The sequence below is a fragment of the Crotalus tigris genome, unplaced genomic scaffold (genome assembly GCF_016545835.1).
Source record: "Crotalus tigris isolate CLP2741 ecotype Arizona unplaced genomic scaffold, ASM1654583v1 scf7180000018468.2839379, whole genome shotgun sequence".
Lineage (NCBI taxonomy): Eukaryota > Metazoa > Chordata > Lepidosauria > Squamata > Viperidae > Crotalus > Crotalus tigris.
The window spans coordinates 447,823-473,289 of NW_024097024.1; the positions used below are offsets into that span (position 1 = coordinate 447,823).

The following is a 25,467-nucleotide window of genomic DNA, read 5'->3' on the forward strand; positions in this document are numbered from 1 at the left end:
AGGGCCATTTCCAATGCTATGATTGTGTCATTATACATACCGCTGACTTGAAATAGGCCTATAGGGTGGCTTCTTCATACTGATCATCTGCATTTAGGCTAAAACAATATTGTTATCACCCTGAAGCCATAATTTTCTGTACCCTGAAGATCTTATGTTCTGAATCATAAAAACAGCAATAGCTTCTACTATTTAGCCCAGGGGTAGTCAACCTTGGCTCTTTTATGACTCGTGGACTTCAACTCCCAGAATTCCTGAGCCAGCTGGCTCAGGAATTCTGGGAGTTGAAGTCCACGAGTCATAAAAGAGCCAAGGTTGACTACCCTGATTTAACCCTTGGAACTTGCATGCATATATCTTTTTTGGAACATGCAGTTAAACTTTTTCTATACATTTTCCACCCAATCTAGTCCGAAGCAATTCATAAAGTTACTATATTTTTTCACATTGTTGATTTGATACAGTTCTGTTTAATGTCACTGTTGAAAAGTATTTATTTTCTATTTATCAACTATTACAGCACTTTCTCCCATCTGGGTCTTCTCTGAAAGACTAGTATTGAACTTTCATACTTGCATGGTTATAGGCTAATAGTTCTTTATAACTGCAAATTAGATGCAGCTATAGTAGTTTCTGCCATCACAAGTAAGATCTTGGAAAGGTGTGTCAGACAAGTGAAATGCACTAATGTCAAAATCCTTACTGCATTGGAATTGACTTCTCTATGAATTGTCTTCTGCAATATGAATTATGCTTCACCACAGCTTTCTTCACTTTCTGCCACTTTTTAAACTTAAGTGGTACTTGAGGATTTATTTATTGAGCACAAATTCATGTGCTTAAAATGACATCTGCAACACACATTTAACAGACTAGCCGACCAGGCATTTCTGCATATTTTGCTGTAGAGCAGTATTTTCCCAACTAGGTAACTTCAAGAAGTGTGGACTTCAATTCTTAGAATTCTCCAGCCACTGTGTTTATTGGGGAAATCTGGGAGTTGTCCATACTTCATATACTTGTCAAATTGGAAAACCACTGCTGTAAAGGAATTTATTTCTTGCCTTGAGGAGGTAGGAAAGGTAAATGGTTTATCAGACCTGAAGAATAGAAAGAAAAGCCCTACACTGGCCTATTGTTTTTAAAAAGGGGGCTGCAAAGGTTTTGAACAAGCTCTCAATATATATTTCAATAAAACAATAAAGTGGCAATCCTGGAATCCTTGTGATATTTGATTTTTGACCTGGCCTACTTAAAGAGTTAAGTACAATCTAATTATATTTCTCTATTTCAATGTTTTATACTTTTTTTAATGCATGTATTTGTTTGATTATTGAATTTAACTGTAGAGTCTCATAGAAACTTGTTCTGAGGAATATATAAAAAAACTTGTAATTTAGAAGCAAGTTCAAATGTTGATTGAACATTACCTTTAGACAGAGGAAGAAACCAAATGCTACAATTTACCCCTGCTGATTGGACATAAAATTTATTGTATCTACAGGGTACCAGGCTGGAGAAAGCAATATAGTAATAATTTGATGTCACACATTACACTACACAGAAGCAAAAAGTGCTGTCATGGGTTAACATGTTGTGTGAATTGTTATCTGGTTTTGTTATTTCACTGCAAAAAAATCAGCACGTTCATCACTAAAGATGCACTAAAGAATAAAAATAATCTTTTCCATTTTATTTTTGTTTAATAAAAATTACATATTAAAATAAGAAAAAATCCAAAGCATCAGCTAAGTCAACTCAGTTGCATTCATTCATATGGTTCTTTCAACTTTCATGATGGCAATAGAAAAGTAATTTGAGGAATGTAAATACCAAGAGAATATATTTTTAAATGAGCAGTACTTAAATACTGCTTAAATATCCGAAAAAAGGTAGCTCTTACATTTCTTAAGATTATATAATAAAATTAAATAAAAAAGCAAGCCAAATGTGCTCTATATTGTGAAAGCTATAATATGAAAAGGCGTCCATGGAATGGCTCCCTCCCTTTTGAAAATGACAACAGATGATTAGATTTATGACACTGAAGCTCCCATCCTTGCAAACACACAAAATATGATGCTTGTTCCATACATAAGAACATATATAGAATATTCAAGTAGAACTGTGGTTCTCAACAGTGGTTCTTAATGCTGCAACCTCCAACAGGAGTAAGTCGAGGACTAAACTGGTCGTAAGTCGAGGATTAAACCAGTCTAAGTTGAGGACTATCCAATTGGTCATAAGTCGAGGACTTTCCCTGCCTGGGAGCGCCGCCATGTGTGGTGCCGCCCCCTGCGCCGGCCAAGGCGTAGCTGGCAAGTGGCAGAGATGGAGAGGCTGACCACTGGCTGGGCCACCAGCTGGCCCAGCCCAAGGGAGGTAAGGCACCCGCCAGAAAAGGGGAAAAAATGGCGGACAGCCTTGCTTGGCGACCCCCCCCGTGAAATGGTCGATCGACCCCAAATGGGGTCGCGACCCATAGGTTGAGAACCGCTGAAGTAGGAGGACAGTGGTCCAAAGCAAACTTTTCCAGTTATCACAGAGTTATCTTGCTTTCTTTTCTCCATCCAACGGCTGATCTGATTCAGAATCATACAGGCATTTTTCAACACATTTTCTTGGGAACCAACCTCTGATTCTCTCCCCATCTAACAGTGAGAAAGAACAGCAGAAATCAAAGACCATACCACTTGCAGATTTTTCCTTCCTGTCCCATCACTATGCATTCTGAGCCCTGTCAAAAACTGTGTAAAATCTCCAAAACTAAACTCTTTTTTTCAGTTTTCACAATTTTTCTTCAAGATGGAGGACATGATTTAGATGTTGCCTATATTAACTACATTGCTGTAGGAGTTTATTTAGAAGCATTACGTCCTTTTAAGAACCTGAAAATAAATGAAGTTCCTAATAGCACAAACCTACAGATGTCAAACTTGAAGTATATCTCACTGATATAAATTGGGGCTTATCTCCAAGGACATATGTTTAAAACTGCACTCTTAATTATTTAATCTAGTTATTTAAATCAACTCCATTTTCTAGTTTCTAGATACACTTTTGAAATACTTTAAATTCTAAAATGCTGGAAGATGGACATATTATCTATTTGATATAATGGCATAATACCTTTCTATCTTTAAGTAGGCAGTTGTATCACAGATTTTCCTAATTAGAATTCCTTATCTCCTGTCCTCTAAATCTGCTGAATTCATATTAAACTATTTCAGATTGGGTTTTCAAATTTTTGTTATAGTTTTAATGGGTTTGGCATTTGGAACCCTCTGATAATAATGTACTTAAGACATAAAGTGCATATAAACTACATTATGAAATTGAAATAAGATATTCTAACTTTAAAACAAAGTAATTACCATTTGTTGCCCGGTCAATAATTTTGTCGCCATACATCCAATGCCAAAAAATTAAAAAAAAAAAAGAATAAAGAATTAACAGACAGCACTTGTTTACCTTTGAAACATTTTTAAAAGTTTGAAGTAATCATATATAGAGATACTAACTTCAGTCCTCGGGTGGCTAAAATATGGTCTCTCTTGCGAAGGATAATTCTAGGCTCCTCAGTGCATGGAGTTGTGCAGAAAGTCCTTATGCCTTTTGTAACAGGGCAAAAGGCACCATTATAGTCTTCTATTGCTTGGTACCGTACCTAGAACATTGGATTAAAAAAAGTTGCTCAAGATAATTTTCTGGTTACAAACCATTGATTATAAAATAGTAAGAAGGCTAAGAAATTTTAAAATCAGGTATTTTTGTTGGTTCATAAAATTTTGAAAGTAGATGTACTATTGAAATCTGAAGCTTTTCTTTTAGGAATGGCAGATATCAGGTGGATAAATAACAGAGCTTTACTTTTATATATGACATCAGCAAGCAATGCAGTTATAAGCCCAAAGATGGAAAGAATGGAAGAAAGGCTTTTGAAATTAATGGACCTAGTCAAGATGGTGATAATGTTTAAATATAATAGAAATACAAACAATAATATTTAATCTTTTAGATTTATATTAATGAGGAGCTGGAATTATATAAATCATTTTCACTTTCTTTTTCTAACTGTTGTCACCTGCCAATTATACATTATTTTGACATTTACTGTAGGTTTTCAGGTAGAAGGTGAATTATCTGCATTTCCCTCCCACCTCCATTTCACAATCTTATAGTAAATGTCTATGGTTAGATTTTTGCACCTGTATAGAAAGGTGCTCTTGAACGTATTTTATCAACTTTTCTCTGTGCAAGTAGAAGAATATTCTTTGAAGAACCAGCAATTGCTGTTGGGAAATAGTTGTGCTATGAATTTCTATGTGTAGTCTCCTTTTGTGTGGGCCATTGTAAGCCATAGTTGCTTTTCTTCAGGAAACTATAGTACCATTGGGTTTGGGGTTCTTTTTAGTCTCTCTACTTAACATTTGTATTATTATAAGCCACCCAATCTTTCTGAAAGGAACATCATCCAAATTGCAGAAATAAGTAAAGTGTTTGCATGATGAAGGAAACACATGGAAGAATTTTGAGCAATCAAATAAAAGTGGGAATTGAAATGTTATAAGGAAATTTGGGGTCTTTAAAAAGCCATTATGTCTCTTAGACATCACATACTCAGAAAACAACAATACTGTATATTTTTTTTTGATAGGAATGATAAGATGTAACAAGATATTATATCTGGAGTAATTGAACATAATTTTATTTAAACATTTTATTTATGTATACTGATTCAATGTTTCAAAAATAAAAGGTTTGTACAGCATTATAATCTTATCTATCTGTCCATAACTATTTGCTCAAAGATAAAATATGAATTTCCAGAGAGCCAGTCTGATGTAGCGGTTAAGGCATCAGGCTAGAAACTGAGGCCATGTCTTCTGGTTCCACTTTAGTCACAAAGCCAGTTGGCCAATCACTTAGCCTTAGGAAGGAGGCAATGGTAAACCACTTCTGAACTCTTGCCCGCAAAGAGGCAATACTGACCCAAAGGCACCCTCCCATCAAAAAGAATTATTAGGTACATAATTAGGGTGGAAAACTATAAGTATCCAGAATTTATAGAGACATAAAACAGCTCCTGACCAACTGGAAAGCAGCTGTTTTTCCAGAGAAGTCATGGTCTGTAGTGTAAAAAATGAACTCTTGATCTAATTGTTTGATATAAGTTTAACATATTAGGTTCAATTCTGTAAGAAGCTAGTTTAGTCAAAGGATTAGTGTTATTTTTTATATAGAAAAAATATACTTTTTGCCAGGAAATGTTACTGGGATTTTAAGACTTTAGGAGATTTGTCTAAGGAAAGTATTTGTTCAGCATTTTCAATGTATTCCATAACTGTTAGGTTAATGACTAACTAAAACAGAATCAATTAAAATGTTCAACACACAGCAATAGCTCATAAGCTATTTATTTAGAATTTCCTCTTCTCTTTTTACTTGATTCTTCTTTCTTGCTTCGCTTTCTTTGCACCAAGCTAAAGACATTCATAATATCACACACATCTCATGATAAATTACAATGCTTATATAGGAATAACATTACTTTATGCTATAATGGCATTATCATAGTATTCTATTATACCCAACATATTTTAGAGTTCTAAAATATAACATGAAACCATCCAGTTCTTAACTTTCAAAATAATATTACGCTAAGATCAGGTAATATAGACGGCAACTGATGATGACTTACACTTCTCACTCTCTTGTCAGCTTTCTGTTTTAACTGCTCAATCTGAAAGATATGAAACAGCATTTCAGTACAGCCAATTTCTCAATGCATTTACTTCACATTTAATTGTAGGCACATAAAGGAAAAGCAAAGGAAAGTAGCATACTGTTAAACTGTACTGATGGCAGCCTTCTCTTAGAGGCCATTCCAGGCCATCTCCCTCTGGATTTCCAGACCATGTAAAGACTTGCTTGAAGTTTTCCCATTTGCTTCCTAGGTCATAAGGAAATATAAAGACTTCTTCTGTATGATAATACTGAATGCGGTCTTTGGCCTGCAAGGAATGTACACAAATACAGTTGACAAAAAGAAAACTGTCAATTGCATGAATCTATTAGATTTTTAACATGGAGGAACTTTTCTTACCCAATTTTCAAACTTGTGATATTTGTAGTAAAAAATTAGAAAGGTTCAACTAGAGTAAAAGAGAAATCCCAGGATCCACAGCCACATACAAAATAAAGGGAATGGAGAAAAAGATTTTTTTTTTTCCTCACTGCAGATTACTGCAGTGAGAAAAAAAAAACAACTCTTTTCCTCCATTCCCTTTGTATAGATTGCTATACTATATATTGTATAGACTGCTATACTGTTTGATATTTATTTTCTACTGGTAGAGCAGTAGTTGTAAATAGAGACAGAGCAAAACACCTCAGAACCATGATATTTTGATAAGTGCAATGTGAGATGGCATATTTTTAACTTGTTATTTAAATACAGTGGAAAACTTTTAAAATCATACATTCTTCAGCACTCAATTAAGCCAGAATATTGTTGGTTCAATTTATATTGAGTAATAAAAAGAGACAGTTCTATTTCAGAAATACTAAATAAAAATAATTGCATTTAAATAGGAAAATACCTTCCTTTACAATGTCAAACTTTGACATTGATTTCATAACCTTTCACTATGTTTCTTAAAAGCACTGTGCTGGTTCGCATCATTCCTTAAAGTTCTTTATTGTATGCTGACCTCTAGTGATGCAATGATATCACATATTAAAATTTATTTCTGGAATTATTTCTCACATTATTCTCAGAATGGATGTGCAAGGTGTTCAGTCAAGTCAGTGGTTGTTATAGTTCTTCCCTGAAGGTTCAGGGAGACAATTCTGCTTCTGACTTTCTACATGTACAATAGAATGGAGATACTTTACAAGTAAAAGTAACCAGAAACTACTTTTATGCAAAACCATTGTTTGTTTAACCATGACATACTGAATATACTAAAATTGGCTATATTTGTAAAATATGCAGAATTATAAATGACGATTATCATATAACATTAGCTGGATTACTTCAACACACTAAATCAGAATGAAGGAAATTATATAGTGGTTGCTTTGATTATGACCTTAGAGGATATGTTCAATGTAGAAAGATATAAATAGAGAAAAACAGAGAGTCCTATTTTTTTTTTTTTAAAAAAAAAAACCCACTTTTGTGATTTTCACATCTAAATATCAGAAGGGCTGCTCAATTGGCAAGATTTTCTTCCATCAAGCCTTTCTCTCTTTAGTGAGTAGCTTCTTAAGATATAGAAGCTTCAATGAAGTTGAGCTGCTGCAATTGCCCAACATATAAATATGAATTTAAGATGACAAAAGGACAGATTTATTATGAGCCAAATCAAGTTAATAAAGAACTGTTCAAGTTGGCTTACAAGTAAACCCAACATTTAAAAAGCAATATTGACCACAGATTCTTCTTGTGATGAAAGATCTTAGAAAATGTGTGAAAAGGCCATAAAACATCCTGGCTTAATTAAGTCATATTAACAGGAAAGGATATAAATACTGTTTATCAACATCTACTGCAGATATCTACCTCTGTGGCATAATATATATTTAAATCAGTATGAGAATAACTACTTTTACCTTTTCTTCAATCCATGATTCTATTGAAGTTTTATTCCTTATGATGATTTTCATCTAAAAAAAAATCACAAAGATTAACTCATGACTACAATGTATGAAGTGAGGAAATAGAAACTCATTCCACAGAAATTGTATTAGATCAAAAAATGGAGAACAGGAAACCTTAACAGTACTGTTTATAATCTGAATGAATGAATCAATATAAATAAAAGTCTTTGTAGATAAACAAGTAAACATTATTTCTGGGTTCAGTACACTCAAGGGTACTTCTTATATCCACTCCGTCCATCCATTGTCCCATTTATTTTTTATTCCTAAACTAGTTGAACCCACTAATTACCAAAGTCTTGATATCATAAATAGCATGGTGGAATGGCAAATAAGCATAAATGCATAAATTACATTTGTATATATGCGCTAGTACTTAGATTTACTTTAAGTTTTGAGAGTGAAAATCTTAGGGAGTGATCTGGAAAGTTTTGAATTTGTAACAAACACACATATTATTATTATTCTATCATTCCATGCCTTTGGTTAAATAATAAGCCATTTTAGGACTTCCTGCTATTCATTATTGTGTATCTGAACTCTTTTGTAACATCTAAATCTAAAGTAAACCATCCCTTCCTTCCTTTTGTTTGTTACACCAGGAAAATCCTTCCTTCCCATACTATTTCTTCAGACATAAACCACCTATAAATTGCCTTTCTTCTGTAGTGCTGCACAACAAGCAGTGACTAGTAGAAAATCTTGGTGGTGTTCATTTTTGTTTTTCTAGAAGAGCAGATTCAGAATTTCCATATATAATTCTCAAAATTTGTTTTAACTTAAGGAAATGATGAGAATCATTTTAAATGAAACTACAACTATTATTATTAGATATAACCCCAGGTAAAAATAAGCAAAAATAATTTAATGAGTTATATGCTCATAGCAGTGAAAATAAATTTTGTTCAACCCTGAAAGAAAGATATAATTCCAAAAATATCTGTTTGGAAATCTAAACTTGGAGAATTCGAAGCAATGGAAAAACTAGCATTTTATATATATACAAAATAAAAGTTTAATCAAACTTAAGTAAGAACCAAATACGATAATTTATAGTCTGGTTTCCAAGGAGGCCTAAAAATCTACAAATATTGTAAATTAGCAGATGTATAAAAAGAGAGAAGTTAGAAGCTCAATAGTCTTTTTTTCTTACTTGACATTTTAATTCTTCTTAAATTTGCTTTGCCTATTCATCTATATAGGAATATGATATATAGATAGACACATACAAAGCAAAAAGAGAGTATATACTAAGCAATGAGTACAACAAATACTCGGATACAATCTGCAGAGGTTTTTTTTTCTCTTTAATATTAAGTCTGGATGAAAAGTCAAATAATCTTATGCTTGTAATATTGTTAACCTACATTGTAATTAATACTGATAGAATACTTTTTCTCTTTCCTCTATATGCAACCTAAGTCATCTAAAGCAGTGGTTCTTAACCTTTTTGAACGAATCGCCCCCTTGAGCCAATGAGGAAGTTGTCATCGTCCCCCTCCCCCAACATAACCTCTCAATCACAACATGGGAGATAATTCTTCAATTTATGCAAACACTTTTTTTGTTTTCTTTAAAATTGTTCATCAGGACATATCGATGCAAATAATTTATTTCCAGTCTTTTCCCCATATCTCCCATATTCTGGCTAATGGCGCGCCATTGTATGGGTAGAGGCTGCTGCACAACACGCATGAAGATAAGCAATGTGTATTTACATATATACAGCGTTCTGTACTGAAGCTAGCTGGAGGAACATTTGAAAACACAATTCAATCCACTAATAGTGAGTGATCTGATGTTTTTGTACGACAGATATACAGCCATTCACTGTACGAAAGTCTCAAAAGTGTCCCCAAAACTTCTTGCTCCATCACCCCCATATCGCCCCCTTTTTGTTCCTTTGCCCCCGCGTCGCCCCTTTTCGTTCCATCGCCCCTCTGAAAAATGAAATCGTCACCTGGGGGGCAATATCGCCCAGGTTAAGAACCACTGATCTAAACAATAGTGTCAATAATCTTCAATTACTACTGTATAAATAACATTGTATCAAAAAATACGATGTATTGATTTACCAAAGCATAAAGAGACAAAGGAATCTTCTGTCATTTTACTATCTTATTGAATGTCTCCTTTTCCTTGACACTGTTATTTCCCCTCTTCTGGGATTTTCACTTGAAAAATTAGGGATAAATGTATAAAGAAAGGAAAAGGGAAATCCAATTCTACTACAGGTAATCCCTGAGTAACAAGTATTCACTTAATGCTCGTTCAAAGTTACGTGATGAGTGCCCCCTAGTGTTTATGAGCAAGTCCCGAAATTACAAATGTTGCCACACCATGGCGATTGTTCACCCTTATGAGCGACCACAGTGGTAATGCAATGTTCACCCTGGTTATTCTCTCCCTCCCCACTCCTGCCCTGGGTCTCCCTAGGCATCAGGCCTTCAATACTCACCCTGCACTTTCTTGGCTGCTCCAGGCCTTCGGTGCATTCACAGAGAATGGAGGCCTAAAGTAATGCAAGATCACGCGAGATCAGTGGGGCGAGTTCTCACGCTACTGATCTTGTATGATCTCATTGTACTTTAGGCTTGTGTTCTCTGTTGCTTCCATGTGCCTCTGGAGGCTTGATCCAACCGCCAGAGGCCTTTTCCAGGCTGCTGCTTTCTGGATTTGAGGCTGAGGAATGCTTCTGTGGCCCTCTGGAAGGTGGATCCAGACGTCAGAGGCCTTTTCCAGGCTACTGTCACCCAGCTCAGAGGCCGGGAGATGCATCTGCAGCCCTCCGGATGGTGGATCCAGGAGTCAGATTGGGCATCCGAAGGACCACAGAAGCGTCCCCTGGCCTCAGATCCGGGTGGCAGCAGCCTGGAAAAGGCCTCTGGTGACTGGATCCACCTTCCAGAGGGCCGCGGAAGTGTCCACTGGCCTTAGATCTGGGTGGCAGCAGGAACCGCGGCAGAGAGGAGATGGATCTTTTCAAGGTGAGTCCGGCACGGTAGGAAGGGAGAGGGAAGCATGAGGTATCTTAGTGGGTCAGGGAGGCCTTGGGGGCATGATCCATCACTAGGTCCTCCATGGCCTTCCCCACTCTGAGGTACCTCATGTGCGCTTAATGGGCCATGTGCATCTTAACGAGCAAGGAAGTGATCTCATTCAAGGTATGAGATTCACTTCCACGAGTTTTCGAGTTATGAGTGGAATGGGCAGGCTCCATTACACTCGTAACTCGAGGACTACCTATATAAATACATGGCATCCAATCTACATAGCTTCCATTGCTGCTTTATCTACAATGGAGCAAAGACCATAGCTGCCAAACAAACAGAGCCCACACCTGTCCATGAGAGTAGGGTTTTTTTAATAGCAGAAGTGGGAGACCCTTTGGTGTGGACAGTCATACTGAAAACTTACGTAGTATGCCAAAACTTAAAAATTTGAGTAGGTGGAGCCAAAGGGAAATGGATGAGGATAAACGTAAAAAGAAAGGATATGAGTATGAATATATTAAAGAAACAAGGGGCAGTTACACATTGCAAGACATACAGAATGATGGGAAAGTCTTAGCTGATAGGACAACATACTCATACATTAACACATCTATATTAGGGCCATATGAAACAGTTTGATTAAATTATCCCTTCAAATTAAAACTGAAATCACTGAATTGATTCATAGCACAGATCAAATAAGAAACATTTGTAATGTTTTGTACACATATATGCACTAACTTCTAGTAACTCAAAACGAAACAAAAAATGAATCATGGTACAAATCTGTTTTCACTTCTTTGAACTGAATCACAAATTCCAATAGAATCCTAGCTGATTTCTACATCTTAACCTCTTCCTTTCTTTCTTTCTTTCTTTCTTTCTTTCTTTCTTTCTTTCTTTCTTTCTTTCTTTCTTTCTTTCTTTCTTTCTCTCTCTCTCTCACACCTACAAATACATATATGCATGAAGTCTTTGTTACGAAATACACTGTAGATACACTGGAAATTCAAATTGCTGACTGATATTTTTTTAAAAAAAAGAATCCAGAATTAAGAAAATATAAGATGCCGTGAGCTGCTGAGAACTATCCCCACCCTTTGAGCACAAGAACATCTCATCAGACTATCTCATCTGTTTCTGACTCACCTGGATAACAAACAACATGCCAACAGCTAGCGTAGTACCTAAGGCCAGTCCCAGGGCAAATAAAGAGGCAGCAAATGCAGGCAATCCGAAAGGGATTATTGGGCGGGGATCCCTCCTGACTGCACTCATATCAATTTTCACAGAACTCCAGCCAAAGGAGACCTATTAAAAAGAAACAAAAGAGAAGAAAACTGGTAAGTAGACAACAACTGAACAACATTCAGTTCCTCAGCGAGAACTCTCTAGTCTTAACTGTTGATCGGTAGAAGTTCAATCTCAGTCTGAGTTGTTTCCAGAGGTTATGCCTAAGCCAAAAGTCATATATTATCTGAAGGACATACAGTATCTGATTTCTTGGAAAGATGACTTGTTAAGACACGAATAGATGACAGATATACTGGATGTACCAGACTTATAAGTAACTTTGAATTTAAAGCTAAGCATTCTGAAAAGATACAGGGAATTCAACCCAAATTCTTTCTTTAATTTGCTATATTTTTCTAATGCTTCCTAATTTTATATGGTGCTTTAAAATAGAATAACCAGCTTATTGAATGACACAATCTATTATCAGTTGACCGAGAGGCAGATGCAAAATTTGGCACAGAGTGCAATTTCTGAAGAAACATACTTTCCTACCTTTAAGGCATACTCTCCTTTCTGATTAATTAATTATTTAATTAAATGTTGATGCTACCCATCTCCTCTGGACTTTAAATTAGCCTCGTGAAATTTATTATATAGAAGAATAACTAATCCTGGGTCAAATGAAGAAAGAATAAAAGATATAAAGCAAAAGCTACAACCTTCCAGTGTTCTAGATCATCAGTATGAAGACACTTAGCAGACAAAAAAGATACCGTACTTTTCGGCGTATAAGATGACTTTCACAAGCTTTAAAATTGGCACCGAAGTTGGGGGTCGTCTTATACGCCGAGTCGTCTTATACGTCGGAAATAACGGTAATTTCCGGCATATAAGACGACTTTCTAGGCATGAGACTCGGCGCCGAAGACGGGGGTCGTCTTATACGCCGGGTCACCTTATATGCCGGAATATACAGTATATAATTTTAACTACAGCAAGTATAGCTGTTCTTCCAAAAGCGAATTCATACAATTCTGCATACATTTTAAAGAAGTAAAACAGTGGTTTCTTACCCTGTTATAAAGCTGAGTATACACGGTCATGACAAAAATAAAAGCAGCGTGGATACAGCCCAGAGGGGCTAGTAGAAGAAAGAGTGTAAATGAGGCATGATTCTGAAATCCACAGCAGTTATTAATCCATGGACAGTGGTGGTCCATCTTCATCACACACCTAAGAAGCAAATCCAAGTTTAATACAAGCACAGTGACCAGCAGCCATCCCTATTCTCATTTACCAAATATTTTTTGTCATTTAAAAGAACCCTTAATTTCAGATAATATCAATAGAGCAAAAAAGCTGTAAGTGTAACATGAGGAACGTGATGTAGTGTTTATTTTCACGTTCTATAAAATATATGAAATGATTAAAGGGGGTATTGTTACATGAGTAAATAGGTATTAACCTTACCCAATGAATAGTTTTAATCAGCAATAATACCTGTTACATTTTCGGCAGTGATGTGAACGTGGTGCTTTGTAAGATTGGCATATTTTACAGTATTGAAGATACATGCAGTCCTGAGAATTTTCCTAAAAACAAAACAGTATGTATGTATGTGTATATATATATATATATATATATATATATATATATATATATATATATATATATACACATATATATATATATACACATACATGTATGCGTGTGTGTGTATACACACACACACACACACACACACAAACACATATTTACAAACTGATAAAAGAAACAATTACCTTATAAAGTTCATCTATGCATTAAAGCAGAATTTTGGGAAATAAAACATCTATAATAATGTTCCTGCTGCAGGAACAAGCCTAATGCACAAGAAAAAGATCAATGCAACTGTGTAAGGGTGGTGGGCATTGATCAACAATAATCTCAAAAATATGTACCACCTTGATCAATGGGTCTTACCTGCAAGCTGCCTTACTCACTAGAACTTTTTTTTCAGAAAGAAACCATGGGGGTTTTTTTAAAGAAAATCTCCTGAGGATATAAAATTCTTTTAGTTATCTGTTGCTTAGATAGGAGGCAGACTATAGTTTTAGATGTGTAATGGCAATTATATATTCAGCAAGTATCCACAAAAGTGAATAGATTAATTTCCCATTGGCTCCCATTTTGTTTTCATTCTGCAGATCCAAGAATTAGGTTTCCTAAGACATTGTCTAACATAAAATCAGGAAGGTATGGAGCGAAATATTATTTTAATGGGAGGGGGATATACCATATTGTTATTTGCTTACTGGTTTCCAGCCAATAGGAACATAACCAGGGCCAACAAACATGGCATTGAAGTAGTTATAAAGGATCATAATAGTCCAGTTGATGAGCATGATGAAATTAATACTTCCTCCTGTTGTATCCAAAGGCCAGTACCACAGGACTGCATCGATGATAGCCATGGCAGAACATATTGCTATTACAGTAAGGGCTATGATTGGCCCCCAGTGGCATAGTCTTTTCAGTTCATAGAGATTTTCAAATCTAATGATTGAAAAAAACATTCCCATTCTGCATTCAAGTTGATTCTTATTTCATAAAATTTCTTTCAGAACACATTTCCACTTGTCATAAATTTTCATCTCTACTTGAATGGTATGATATCCAAACACTAATTTCGAAGTAGCTGGATTTAAGCCATTCCTCAAATTTGAAAGAATCATCAACTATAGGAGTGCTTCATGAGTTTTCTTTTAAAACCTGAGCAAAAAAAGAAAAAGGAAAAAAAGGAAGACAATTTCCAACCACAGCAACTACAGAATAAATATTTTTATTAAAAACAAATTCATTTGTAGCAACAGACCATAGTTCACTGACACAAAAATGGGCTATTGAGCAGCCCACTCCGTTCTCTCTCTGTCATATGTTTGGCTCTGATCCTCATTTTGTTTGTGTGCGTGCATTTTTTTAAAAATCAGTTGATATCTGAACTGGAAAATTGATTCCAAGTTTGTTCGAATTCAGATTAACTGATAAATATTAACAAGAGTATATTTTTTTCTGTCCAGTGTGAACTATCTAGTTAATTATTTTGTTTAGTGCAGGCAAACGACACAAATATAAAATCATTTTAAATGTCACGTTTCAAATACTTTTCAGTGAAGCATCAGTTCCTCATTCTAGGCAACAACCCAAGAACTAATTTCAAATGCAAGTAAGAATTTAGATATGTTTTTTCTTAATGTATATGTCACAAAGTAGGAGAAAGGTTCAAAAAGTGTTTGTGATATTACAGTGAAGTTATCTCTTCATATGAGAAATTAACTGGGCTAGCAGAAGTCACTGTTTTTGTCTATTTAGACATTTCTCCCCCTTTAATGCAATAAAGTAATTATGTGTCTGTTAAGCACCTGAAAATGCTTTTCACTACAAAAATGTTGATTTTTCATAAATGAGAGAACAACCTGGTAGTCTACCATTAACTAATAATGAAAAAAATCCAAAGTATTTATTTTAGCCTCTTTACAGATTGATTAATTCAATAACATTCCAAGTAAGTTCAAGGACAATAGGATAACATATGGACTCTGTGACACAAGTATTGCTGAGAGAAATAACTATTTGCTATATCTTCCTGGGAATACAAGTAGTCTTCAACTTACAATAGTTCATTTAGTGACAATTTGAAGTTACAATGATGCTGAAAAAAGTGACTTACGATCATTTTGCACACTTACAACCACTGCAGCCACCCCCATGATCCCATGATCAAAATTCAGATGCGTGGCAATTGATTCATATTTATGATGGTTGCAGCATCCTGGGATTATGTGATACCCTTTTGCAACTTTTTGACAAGCAAAGTCCATGGGGAAGCCAGATTCCCTTAACAACTGTATTACTAACTTAACAACTGCAATTATTCACTCAACAACTTAACGGTCGTAAAATGGGACAAAACTCACTTAACAAATGTCTTCCTTAGCAACGGAAATTTTAGGCTCAATTGGGGTCGTAAGTTGAGGACTACCTGTATTTAAACAACTCTGATGTGGTCAATTATACCTCATCACTGCTCTATGGCCACAAAAAAAGATTTGATTTGCAATAAACCCGTGCCCACTTTTCCACATTACCGCTGAAGTTAATTTATGCACGAACGCTTATATAAGTAATTGAAACAACGGGGACCCCCGGGAGTGAAATCCTTCCCCGCAAATTAGCACAGCAAAAGCATTGTCTGTGCTTTGAGCATCGCAATACAAACGATAGCACGGAATTCGTTCTCTCTTCTATATATAACACCAAAGTACAAGGAGGCTGCAACAGGCAATAGTTCAACAGGTGAAGCGGGGCTACGTCCGCTTCCCTGTATAGAGAAAAGGCGGCAGCTATCGGACATCTGTCTATTTATCGCAATTTGAAGGACAAGGAAACCAGAAACGAAAGCCCTCCTCCTCCTTTCAATGGGAAAAATAAGTGACTTGGCGAAGACTCAGCAAGCAAAGTAAAAGCAAAGGCTGATCACGACACCGCCTCTCTGCCATCCTTTCTACGCTTAGATAGAAGAAGGCAGAGAAGGATCTGCAATTCCTTTACTGCGACCGCAGTCCAGGCAGGACATTGCGGCTTACCAGCGACGAACCCCAGCCTGCTTTGTCCCAGGTTTTCCCCGCTGCCTTTTCTTCAGACAGAACCGGCAAGGGAGCCCCCGCCGTCCGCCTTATTTGCCGCTCTTTCAGCGGCTCCGTGCTCTACTTCCCCGGGACACCTTCACAGAACCCGGACATGCAATCCTTCCGTTCCGCCCTGACTTTGGAAATGCCCTCAATCGTCTGGCAAGTGCCCTGGGAAACACTTCCCCCACGGACAGGAACACATTGGGGATGAAAAAAAAAAATCTTTCAATCCAAATGTTTCTACGGGGCCCAGAATTCTTATTTGCTTAGCAGCGAAGCTCCGACAGACGGTCGTCCTGCCTCTTCTATCCCTGGCCTTGCTCGAAAGATAACATGGTGTGAATGCCGTCGACTACCCAGCATCAGGAAAAAGCGCCGAAGGGTCCGTGGGACGGGGCAAATAGGATAGCGGAACTTCGGCTCGCGTCAGAAGCACCCGGGAAGAAATGGTCCATGGGACTCAATCCGGAAGTTCTGGCTGTGACAGGAGGAGCGTTTAGCGGCTGAGTTGAGAGTTTGGTGTTTCGGCGGCTTGAGAAAGGCGAGGATTTCTTCCTTTGCTTCCGTTTACGGCGGCAGTTTGGCTGCTTGGACCTTTAGGTCTTGTCTTGTCTTCTGGTTGCTGCCGCCATCATGTCCTCTGATTTCGAGGGCTACGAGCAAGACTTTTCGGTTCTTACCGCTGAGATCACGAACCGCATCGGAAAAGTCCCCAAGTTGGTAGGAGGTGAGTGATGGCGGTGATGGTGGCTGGTTCAGCCCTCTGCATCTCCCCGGCCGAGGTCACTACCTGCTGCCTATCTGTCACGATTGTGGTCCTTTCGTGCCTTGATGAGGTAGTTAGTCTGATATTCTAGGAAGAACCCTGCTGGTCAGGACCGATGCCTTTTTTACCCCAGGATTCTGTTTTTTCACAGTCGAGATGTATGGGATGCTCACAAGAAGGACGGCTCCTCCTCGGATGATAAGTGGGATGGCTTCCTGGGATAGCCTTTTCTTTAATTCTCTGTTGTTTGTTTTCCTCCGGCTTAAGCTAAGGTTGCCGATCCTATGACTCAGCCTGAGTTTAGATACAGTAGCTGAACTGGAAAACTTTTAGGATTTTTGAAGTCACAACCCATAAGCCTCCTAGGGGCAACGTATTTGTACAGCGTATTTGTACAGCGTTTGAGACCAAACACATTGGTTGAAACAGGGTGTAGCATAGGAGAAAAGTGGGATTTAGTACATGTTGGGAACCATTCTATGTTATATCCTTTTCAGTATCATTTTGAAGTTTAGATGGCTTTATTTTTTGTTCCAATTTCCCTTCATGATTAGAATTTTACTTTGCTTTGTTATGAATAAAAAATCTATGCTTTTTAAATTCAGAAATAGAGTATAAGCTAAAGATTCAAAGTGAGCAATGATTCCCTCACAGACTGTCTTGGCAAATGCACACTTAACAGTTACCTAGTGCCAAACACAAAATATGTACACAAAAGAAAGATGCCCTTATTATGTCCTTAAGCTTGCAACTTTCTGATCCTACCTAGATACGTCCAGGCAATTTTCTGGAAATAGTGCGGCCATGCAATTTTTTTTTATCAACAGTATGATTTGCCATGGCTTGCTTTTGGAATATCTTTCAATTTCCCAGTCTCAGCCTATAAGTGTGTAATTTTTTGTAGGTCTTCCACAAAATAGTAGCTTAGCTCAATCCATTGCTTCTAAGCTCTGGCAAAATTGCCAGATTTCAGTACTACCAAATCATTACTAAATATGGCTCTCAGAATAGAAATATTGTTCAACTAAGCATCTATTATTTTGTTTTAGATGAGAAGAGACAGTTGGTTTCAAATGTGGAAAAGCAGCTGGAAGAAGCAAGGGAGTTGGTAAGTTGTATAAATAGTGTATTGTGGATACTAAAGGACTGAAACTGGAAAGAGTTTTACTTGCATGTGTTGATAACCTTGTTAGTCTAAATTAGTAGGAATTTGATAGTATCTTTTCAGATTAACACATTTTTATTAAAAAAAATGTTGTCATGGACTGGGGCCGTGATGGCTCAGCAGTTAAAGATGCTGAGCTTGTCAGCTGGAAAGCTGAACGCCTGGGTTCGAGAGTTGAGTACCATGCAACAGGGTGAGCTTTGGTTATTTACCCCGGTTCCTGCCTACCTGGCACTTTGAAAGCATGTGAATGCAAGTAGATAAATAGATACCACTTTGGTGGGAAGGTAACAGCGTTCCATGCACCTTGGCATACAGTCATGATGGCCACATGACCACAGAAATGTCTTCAGACAACGCTGGCCCCTTCAGTTAAGAATGAAGATGAGCACCACTCCCTTGAGACGGACATGACGATATGGGAAAAGTTTATCTTTACTTTTATAATAATATTTTATTGTAACTTTTTAAAAGACTTTATGTTTAAGCTATTTCTAAAATAGCTGAGATCTTGAGTTTCAGGCCTTTGGAAAGTTTCAAGCTATTTCAGGGCTTTAAAAGCACATTTTAAACACATTACAATTATTAATTAAGAAGGTAGTGGTAATTATCACACGTGTAACCTGTGACTACATAAATACTCTGTCTTCCTTTCACTTCCCCCTGTATCATCCCAATTGGAATCCTGCACTCTTTGCACCTGATGAAGTGAGCTATGACTCATAAAAACTTAAAGTAAAATTTGTTAATCTGAAAAGATATTACCAACCTGCTCCAGATTATTGTATGTCTTGGAAGCTGATAGCCAGAATTAGCAAACAGGAGATCAGAAAGAAATAGGGGAGATTTGTGAAGAAATTGGTAAATTTGGAGAGCTTATTTAAGGAAAGTTATTTCTGTAATTGGATAATATTATGAGGTCTTTTTCCTGATTCAGTGGGATGGGTCTGCTTGTTTTCTGAGAGCACAGTTTGAATTGAAGATCTTACAGAAGCAGATGGATCATTTATCAGATGATAAACTAGTGGATGGAAAAGCATGCTTCAGTTAGCTTAGTCTCAACTAGCACTTTTTAGAAGAGAGTTTATGACCTAGAGGGCAAACAAATTATTTGTTACAATTTTTACAGATTGTTTATTCTTTTACATTTGTTACAAATTGTGGCATTTCAGAATTTGTGAGCTAGATGGCAGATACAGGAAGAATCTTGTGAGAGTGATACACAGTGTTTTCTATAGATTAGGCATCATAGTTAAATTAACTATTGTATAGGGAATTCATGGTTCACTTTTTGTAAAAATATAAAATAAGGACTATCATTTACGTGGAAGAATTTATAAAGAAGGAGACCAAATTACTAATGACTAAACTGAAATCAAGGAAGATTTCAATTTGTATATTGAAATATTATATAATGTGTATGTTGTCTGTTCACCATGAATTGTGGATTTATGTTCAGTGCAATGAACTCCTGACTCTCAAATATCAAGTCAGTTTCTTGAAATCCAAGATTGCTGCATTGGAGATGCTTAGATAGTCAAAGAGGTATTAAGAGAGATCTTGAAAGCAGGAGTAGTACTTAGTGCTGCTCCTAGTATAATAGCTCCTTTGCCTTCAAAAAGAACAAGGGTCTTGACAAGGAGACTATTGTTTGCAGGATGAGGGGGGTGTTCCTGTAGAAGTGACAGATTTTTTGGTGATGAACATCAACTTACAATCAATACACCTTTGTCTCTTCTCATCTTGATTATGGTACTACAATGCAATCCACATGGGGGCTGCCCTTGACAAACTTTTGGAAACTTCAATTGTGCAGAATGCAGTGAAAGCTGTGCTGGTTTCCAGAAGGCTCCTAGTTGTACTTCAAGATGCTGATTATCATCTTTTAAACCATATGTGGTATACAATGGTTATGTTCTGACTGTCCATAGTGCAATGTCTTTCCTGGAAATCCAAAAATGCAGACAGCTCCAACCTTCTTATGTTTCTGGAATGCTGTAAAATCTTAGCTTAGCCTTGTTGTTAGCAGAGTCCAATAAAAATGAGTCTGTAGATCAGTGGTTGTCAACCTGTGGGTCGGGACCCCATTTGGGGTCGAATGACCATTTCACGGGGGTCGCCAAACAACACAGTCCGCCATTTTTTTCTCCTTTTCCTTAGCTGTGCTACTCCCTTTTATTCTATTGGCTTTTGAAAGCCAATAGAATAGACTCTCTTGAACAGAATCTAATTCTATTGGTTTTTAAAAGCCAATAGGAATTGTCCAGGCTGTCTCTGCCCTGCTGAGCCCTCCAAAAGTCCCATTCTGCAAACGGTGCTGCTCCAGTTGAGTAGTCCTCGACTTAACGACCGGTTGAGTAGTCCTCGACTTACAACCGGTTGGGGGTTGCGGCATTAAAAAGGTTGAGAACCACTGCTGTAGATAATGTTCAAGATGCTATAGAAATATAACATAAGGGCTATCATTTAAGTGGAAGAATTTATAAAGAAGAAGGTAACCAGGTTACTAATAATAATTAATATAAAAAACAAGGAAAGTATGCTTTGTATGTTATACAAAGGCTTTGTATAACATACCGGAAAGCACACGTCCCTTGCTATTACTTGTATTTATTGTTTGTATTATTAGCTGCCTAGAATTATTTGCTTGAAGTGGTAGTGGGATTATATAAATTTCCTATGTAAGTAAATTAGTACAAGCTATATGGATGGCTTGAAAAGAGGATTGGCTAAATTAATGCAGAATAATGAAGGGCTATCAGTCTTGAAAACTCAGTTTTACATCTTGGTTGGGGGCAGTGGGCTTCCAAATACTTTTTGCAGGATAACATTGAGAAAAATAAATAAATCTAGCACTCCTTGTTTGGACAGCTGAAAGGCATCTGGTTGGCTGCTGTGAGAAACAAAATTTATTATTTATTAAATGTATATGCTGCCCTTCTCCCCAACAGAGTAATTATCTCAGTATATCTACACAGTCTAGGTGTCAAACTCGCCACATCAAGTGATGTGTCGTGACGTATCGCGACTCTTTTTGCATTGCTGGCAATGGGGTGGGTGCGGCTTTGGTATGATGAAATCGGCCCACGGGCTGGCAGTTTGACACCCCTGCTGTAGATTATACTAAAGTGTGGCCTGATCTAACAGGCTTATTTTCATGTTCTTAATTGTATTCACATAACCATTGAGCCATATTATGCTTAGATTTAGCTTTCTTCTCCAAATCAGTCAATGGTTTTAGCAATTCAATATCACCATAGTTTGTTTTTTGCTCAGCTGATAAAGGTAAGATTCCCTATGTTAGATAACTTTCTGTAATTATGTCTCATTGGTAAATCTCAGATTCATACAGTGTGAACAACAGGTGTATTGTGCGAGCATGCCATTAAGTAATTCTAAGGTGATGCTTATCTTTATTAGGGATGGAAATTGTGGTGATTCATAGGCATGGGCAAACTAGTGATATTAAAGAGAAATGTATTATTTTTGAAAGGATAAATGTAATGTATAGATAATATGTGTTGCTTTCATATTCATATCTCAGAATTTAGATGAGGGGTCCTTGGCACTTTGAGCTGGTTGCATTTATTTTAATTTTTTAAATTTAATTTGTATCCTGCCTTTATTATTTTAACGAATAACTCAAGACAGTGAACATATCCAAGACACCTTCCTCCTCCTATTTTCCCCACAACAACAACCCTGTGAGGTGAGTTGGGCTGAGAATGACTGTTTCAAGATCACCCAACTGGCTTTCATGGCTAAGGTAGGACTAGAACTCACGGTCTCTTGATTTCTGTCTTGTGGCTTAATCACTAGACCAAACTGGCTTTCTATTTATGCAAAGGCCCAAATAAGGGGTAGGCAATCTTGGCTCTTTTATGTCTTGTGGACTTCAACTCCCAGAATTCCTGAGTCAGCATGGCTGGTTCAGGAATTCTGGGTATTGAAGTCCACAAGTCATAAAAGAGCCGAGGTTGCCTACCCCTGGCCCAAATAGATAACATCATTTGTGCACTGTTATGATATAGCACTGATGATGTTATCTATTATGGGTAATTTAACGTCTGCATAAATATAACCAAGCTCAGACAGCACCAAGGATTCCTTCTCTTTTATCGGTACAACTGTTATCTTTTGACTACCCCTTATTTCATTTTCCAGAAATTCTGTATTCAATATTTCTTTTTTTCTCTTCATACATTTTCTTTCTATATGTGCCTATCCTTTTATCTGCTATACCAGAAGTCTGTCAGCATTTATTTCTCTGTTAATTTCCATTTTTTTCATTATGCATGTTCTGTATGCCACTATCTGTTAACTTTTCATGGGGTGCTCAGCTTTGTTTTCTATGTTGGTATCTTCCTTTCATTTCTGTTAAACTGAATATATGAAGTGCACTTAGAACTTTGCCCCTTGCTAGAAATGTAAAATATAAACCATTATAGCACATAGTTAGATCTGTATTCTGATATAAACTTGTACATGGTAATTCATTAATGAAAACATAGTTATTTTTTGTCAGCTGATTAATTTAATCAGAGGTCTTCAGTTTTTATAGTATTTTAAAACTCACAGTTGTCAACACCCTGTCCTATTCATTACTGGTGTTACATTTTGCCTCAATGTAAGATTAGTGAAATTTCTGTGCTTCCTTTTTAGAACCAATAGAATAGGTAGGGATTGCTTGCTGATTGAATGCTGTGTGGTCTAAGAAATCATTATCAATTTCTGTTGTCCCAAAATAAGAAGTGTATTTATTTGGCTATAAACCTGAGAATTTGGAGTGAAGCAGCATATATCTATTGGATTTCTGAAGTACTCTTAGGCAAAATCAAGAATACTCCATATCTTGAAAAAGATGTTAAAACATCTGGATTTTATAAAGAACAGACAGAATTTGATAAGAATTACTGACATCAGATGAAAAATGAATTAAGAAACTTTATAAATATATGCTAAGTTTAAAGATGGAAGAGGAACAAGTTAAAGAAATAATGATAATATGGGCAAAGAAGTTTGGACATAACATAGAACTAGAAAACTGGCAAAGCCTTTGGGAAAGAAATTCTAAAATAACAAAAGCAGTAGCGTATAAAGAAAATTTATATGAAATGTTTTATAGATGGCATTTAACACCAGTGAGGTTAGCAAAAATGTTAAAAAATATATCAAGCAATTGTTGGAAATGTAAACAAAAACCAGGCACTTATTACCATCTTTGGTGGACATGCTCCAAAGCCAAAAGATTCTGGTTAAGAATACATACATGGTTAGAAAAAATGATTAAAAAACATAGATTTTAAGTCAGAATTAGTTTTGTTAGGCATAATTGTAGGAAATTATGAGAAAGAGTGTATTTAATTTTACATATATTAATTGCAGCAAGAATTGTATTCACTCCACACTGGAAAAATGAAGATTTATCAATGGAGGAAGAGTTTATTAAAAAAAAATTTAGAGTGTGCAGAAATGGATAGATTGACATTGAAAATGAAAGAGAAAGAAGACTCAGTTTATTTTAGAACATGGAATACCTTTTATCATTGGCTAGAAAAACAAAGTAGAGAGAAAGGAACTTAATATGTATTAGTAGGTTAAATGTTGGAACCCAGACAATATGTTGCTGATAAAATATTAAGCACTTGTGATTATAAAAAATAATAAAAATATGTATATAAAAAGAGTACTCCATATCTGAAGCTGGAGAGGCCCTTGCTATTTCCTTGACTCTATTCTGTACTAAGATGTTTAGAAAAACATGATTTTATAGCAATCAAATGAATGAAATGCATCTTTTTTTGTCCTGTTTTATACCACCAAGGTTGGCAGGAAAGCAGAAGTTTGTCTTGCTTAACAGAGAGAGATTGCATAATAACAATGGTCAAAATGAGCAAGTTAAAATATTGTGGAATTTCCAAATACAAACTGATGAAGTCTTGACCCATGACATACCAGATTTAATTGTGATTGAAAAGAAAAACGTGGATAATTAATGTGGCAAAGCCAGGAAATAGTATAGTACAGTGGTTCTCAACCTTTTTAATGCCGTGACCCCCAACCGGTCGTAAGTCGAGTACTACCCAACTGGTCGTAAGTCGAGGACTTTCCCTGCCCGGGAGCACCACACATGCGTGGTGCCGCCCCCTGCGCCGGCCGAGGCGTAGCTGGCAAGCGGCAGAGACGGCGCAGGCCGACCACCGACTGGGCCACCAGCTGGCCCAGCCCAAGGGAGGTAAGGCACCCGCCGGGGCCCATGCATGCCAGCAACCTTCCCTGCGCCCGCCAGCCTCCCACCTCCCACCCCTGGACCTCTTTTACTTACATTTTTAGTAGTTGCTCAGCAGGGAGGGGTGGAAACCTGCAGACAGCTCGCCTTCGCTGCAGACAACTTGCAGCACCGTTTGCAGAATGGGACTTTTGGCGGGCTCAGCAGGGCAGAGACAGCCTGGACAATTCCTATTGGCTTTGAAAGCCAATAGAATTAGACTCTATTCAAGAGAGTCTATTCTATTGGCTTTCAAAAGCAATAGAATAAAAGGGAGTAGCACAGCTAAGGAAAAGGGGAAAAAATGGCAGACTGCGTTGTTTGGCGACCCCCGTGAAATGGTTGTTCAACCTCAAATGAGGTCCCGACCCACAGGTTGAGAACCACTGGTATAGTAGAAGACAAAGAATTGAAGAAGATCACAAAGTATAAAGATCTGAAAATCAAAATTAAAAAATTATGGCATAAACTGGCTGTGGTGGTCCCAGTCGTTATCGGTACACTAGGTGCCATACCAATAAATCATGGATGGCACTTAGAAAATATGCACATTAGCAACATTTCCATCTGTCAATTACAAAAGACCACACTGCTTGGATCCGCACATGTATTACACAGATAAATTGTGGTATCCTAGGATCTTGGGAAGGACTTGATCCATGTGAAGATCAACAGAGCTAAAAACCTGGCAGTTGTGATTTCAT

The 25,467-nt window shown here is 36.9% G+C and overlaps 2 protein-coding genes across 7 annotated transcripts in view; one reads left to right on the forward strand and one right to left on the reverse strand.

Moving 5' to 3' along the window:
• Positions 1-2,374: 2,374 nt before the first annotated feature.
• On the reverse strand, positions 2,375-16,673 carry ZDHHC6 (zinc finger DHHC-type palmitoyltransferase 6). 3 transcript variants are annotated; one of them, XM_039352660.1, is made up of 11 exons: positions 16,520-16,673; positions 14,189-14,645; positions 13,395-13,486; positions 12,968-13,127; positions 11,808-11,969; positions 7,618-7,671; positions 5,847-6,014; positions 5,702-5,743; positions 3,522-3,667; positions 3,375-3,418; positions 2,375-2,651 (listed from the first exon to the last, which is right to left on the reverse strand). In XM_039352660.1, exons 2-11 carry the CDS (start codon positions 14,453-14,455, stop codon positions 2,548-2,550), a joined length of 1,239 nt encoding a protein of 412 aa, XP_039208594.1. In that variant the 5' UTR covers positions 14,456-14,645; positions 16,520-16,673; the 3' UTR covers positions 2,375-2,547. The 3 variants fall into 3 exon arrangements, with proteins under 3 accessions (XP_039208594.1, XP_039208595.1, XP_039208596.1); XM_039352661.1 differs by lacking the exon at positions 16,520-16,673 and having other exon boundaries at positions 14,170-14,277; XM_039352662.1 differs by lacking the exons at positions 13,395-13,486; positions 16,520-16,673 and having other exon boundaries at positions 14,189-14,373.
• Positions 16,674-17,044: 371 nt separating this feature from the next.
• The window catches only part of VTI1A (vesicle transport through interaction with t-SNAREs 1A), a 232,247-nt gene continuing 223,824 nt past the window's right edge, over positions 17,045-25,467 (forward strand). The window contains exons 1-2 of one of the 4 annotated variants that reach the window (XM_039352665.1): positions 17,045-17,291; positions 18,380-18,438. In XM_039352665.1, coding sequence (XP_039208599.1) covers positions 17,198-17,291; positions 18,380-18,438 — 153 coding nt within the window. In that variant the 5' untranslated portion in view covers positions 17,045-17,197. The remainder of the gene's footprint in view (positions 17,292-18,379; positions 18,439-25,467) is intronic. The other 3 variants (XM_039352663.1, XM_039352666.1, XM_039352664.1) reach the window with 3 other exon arrangements.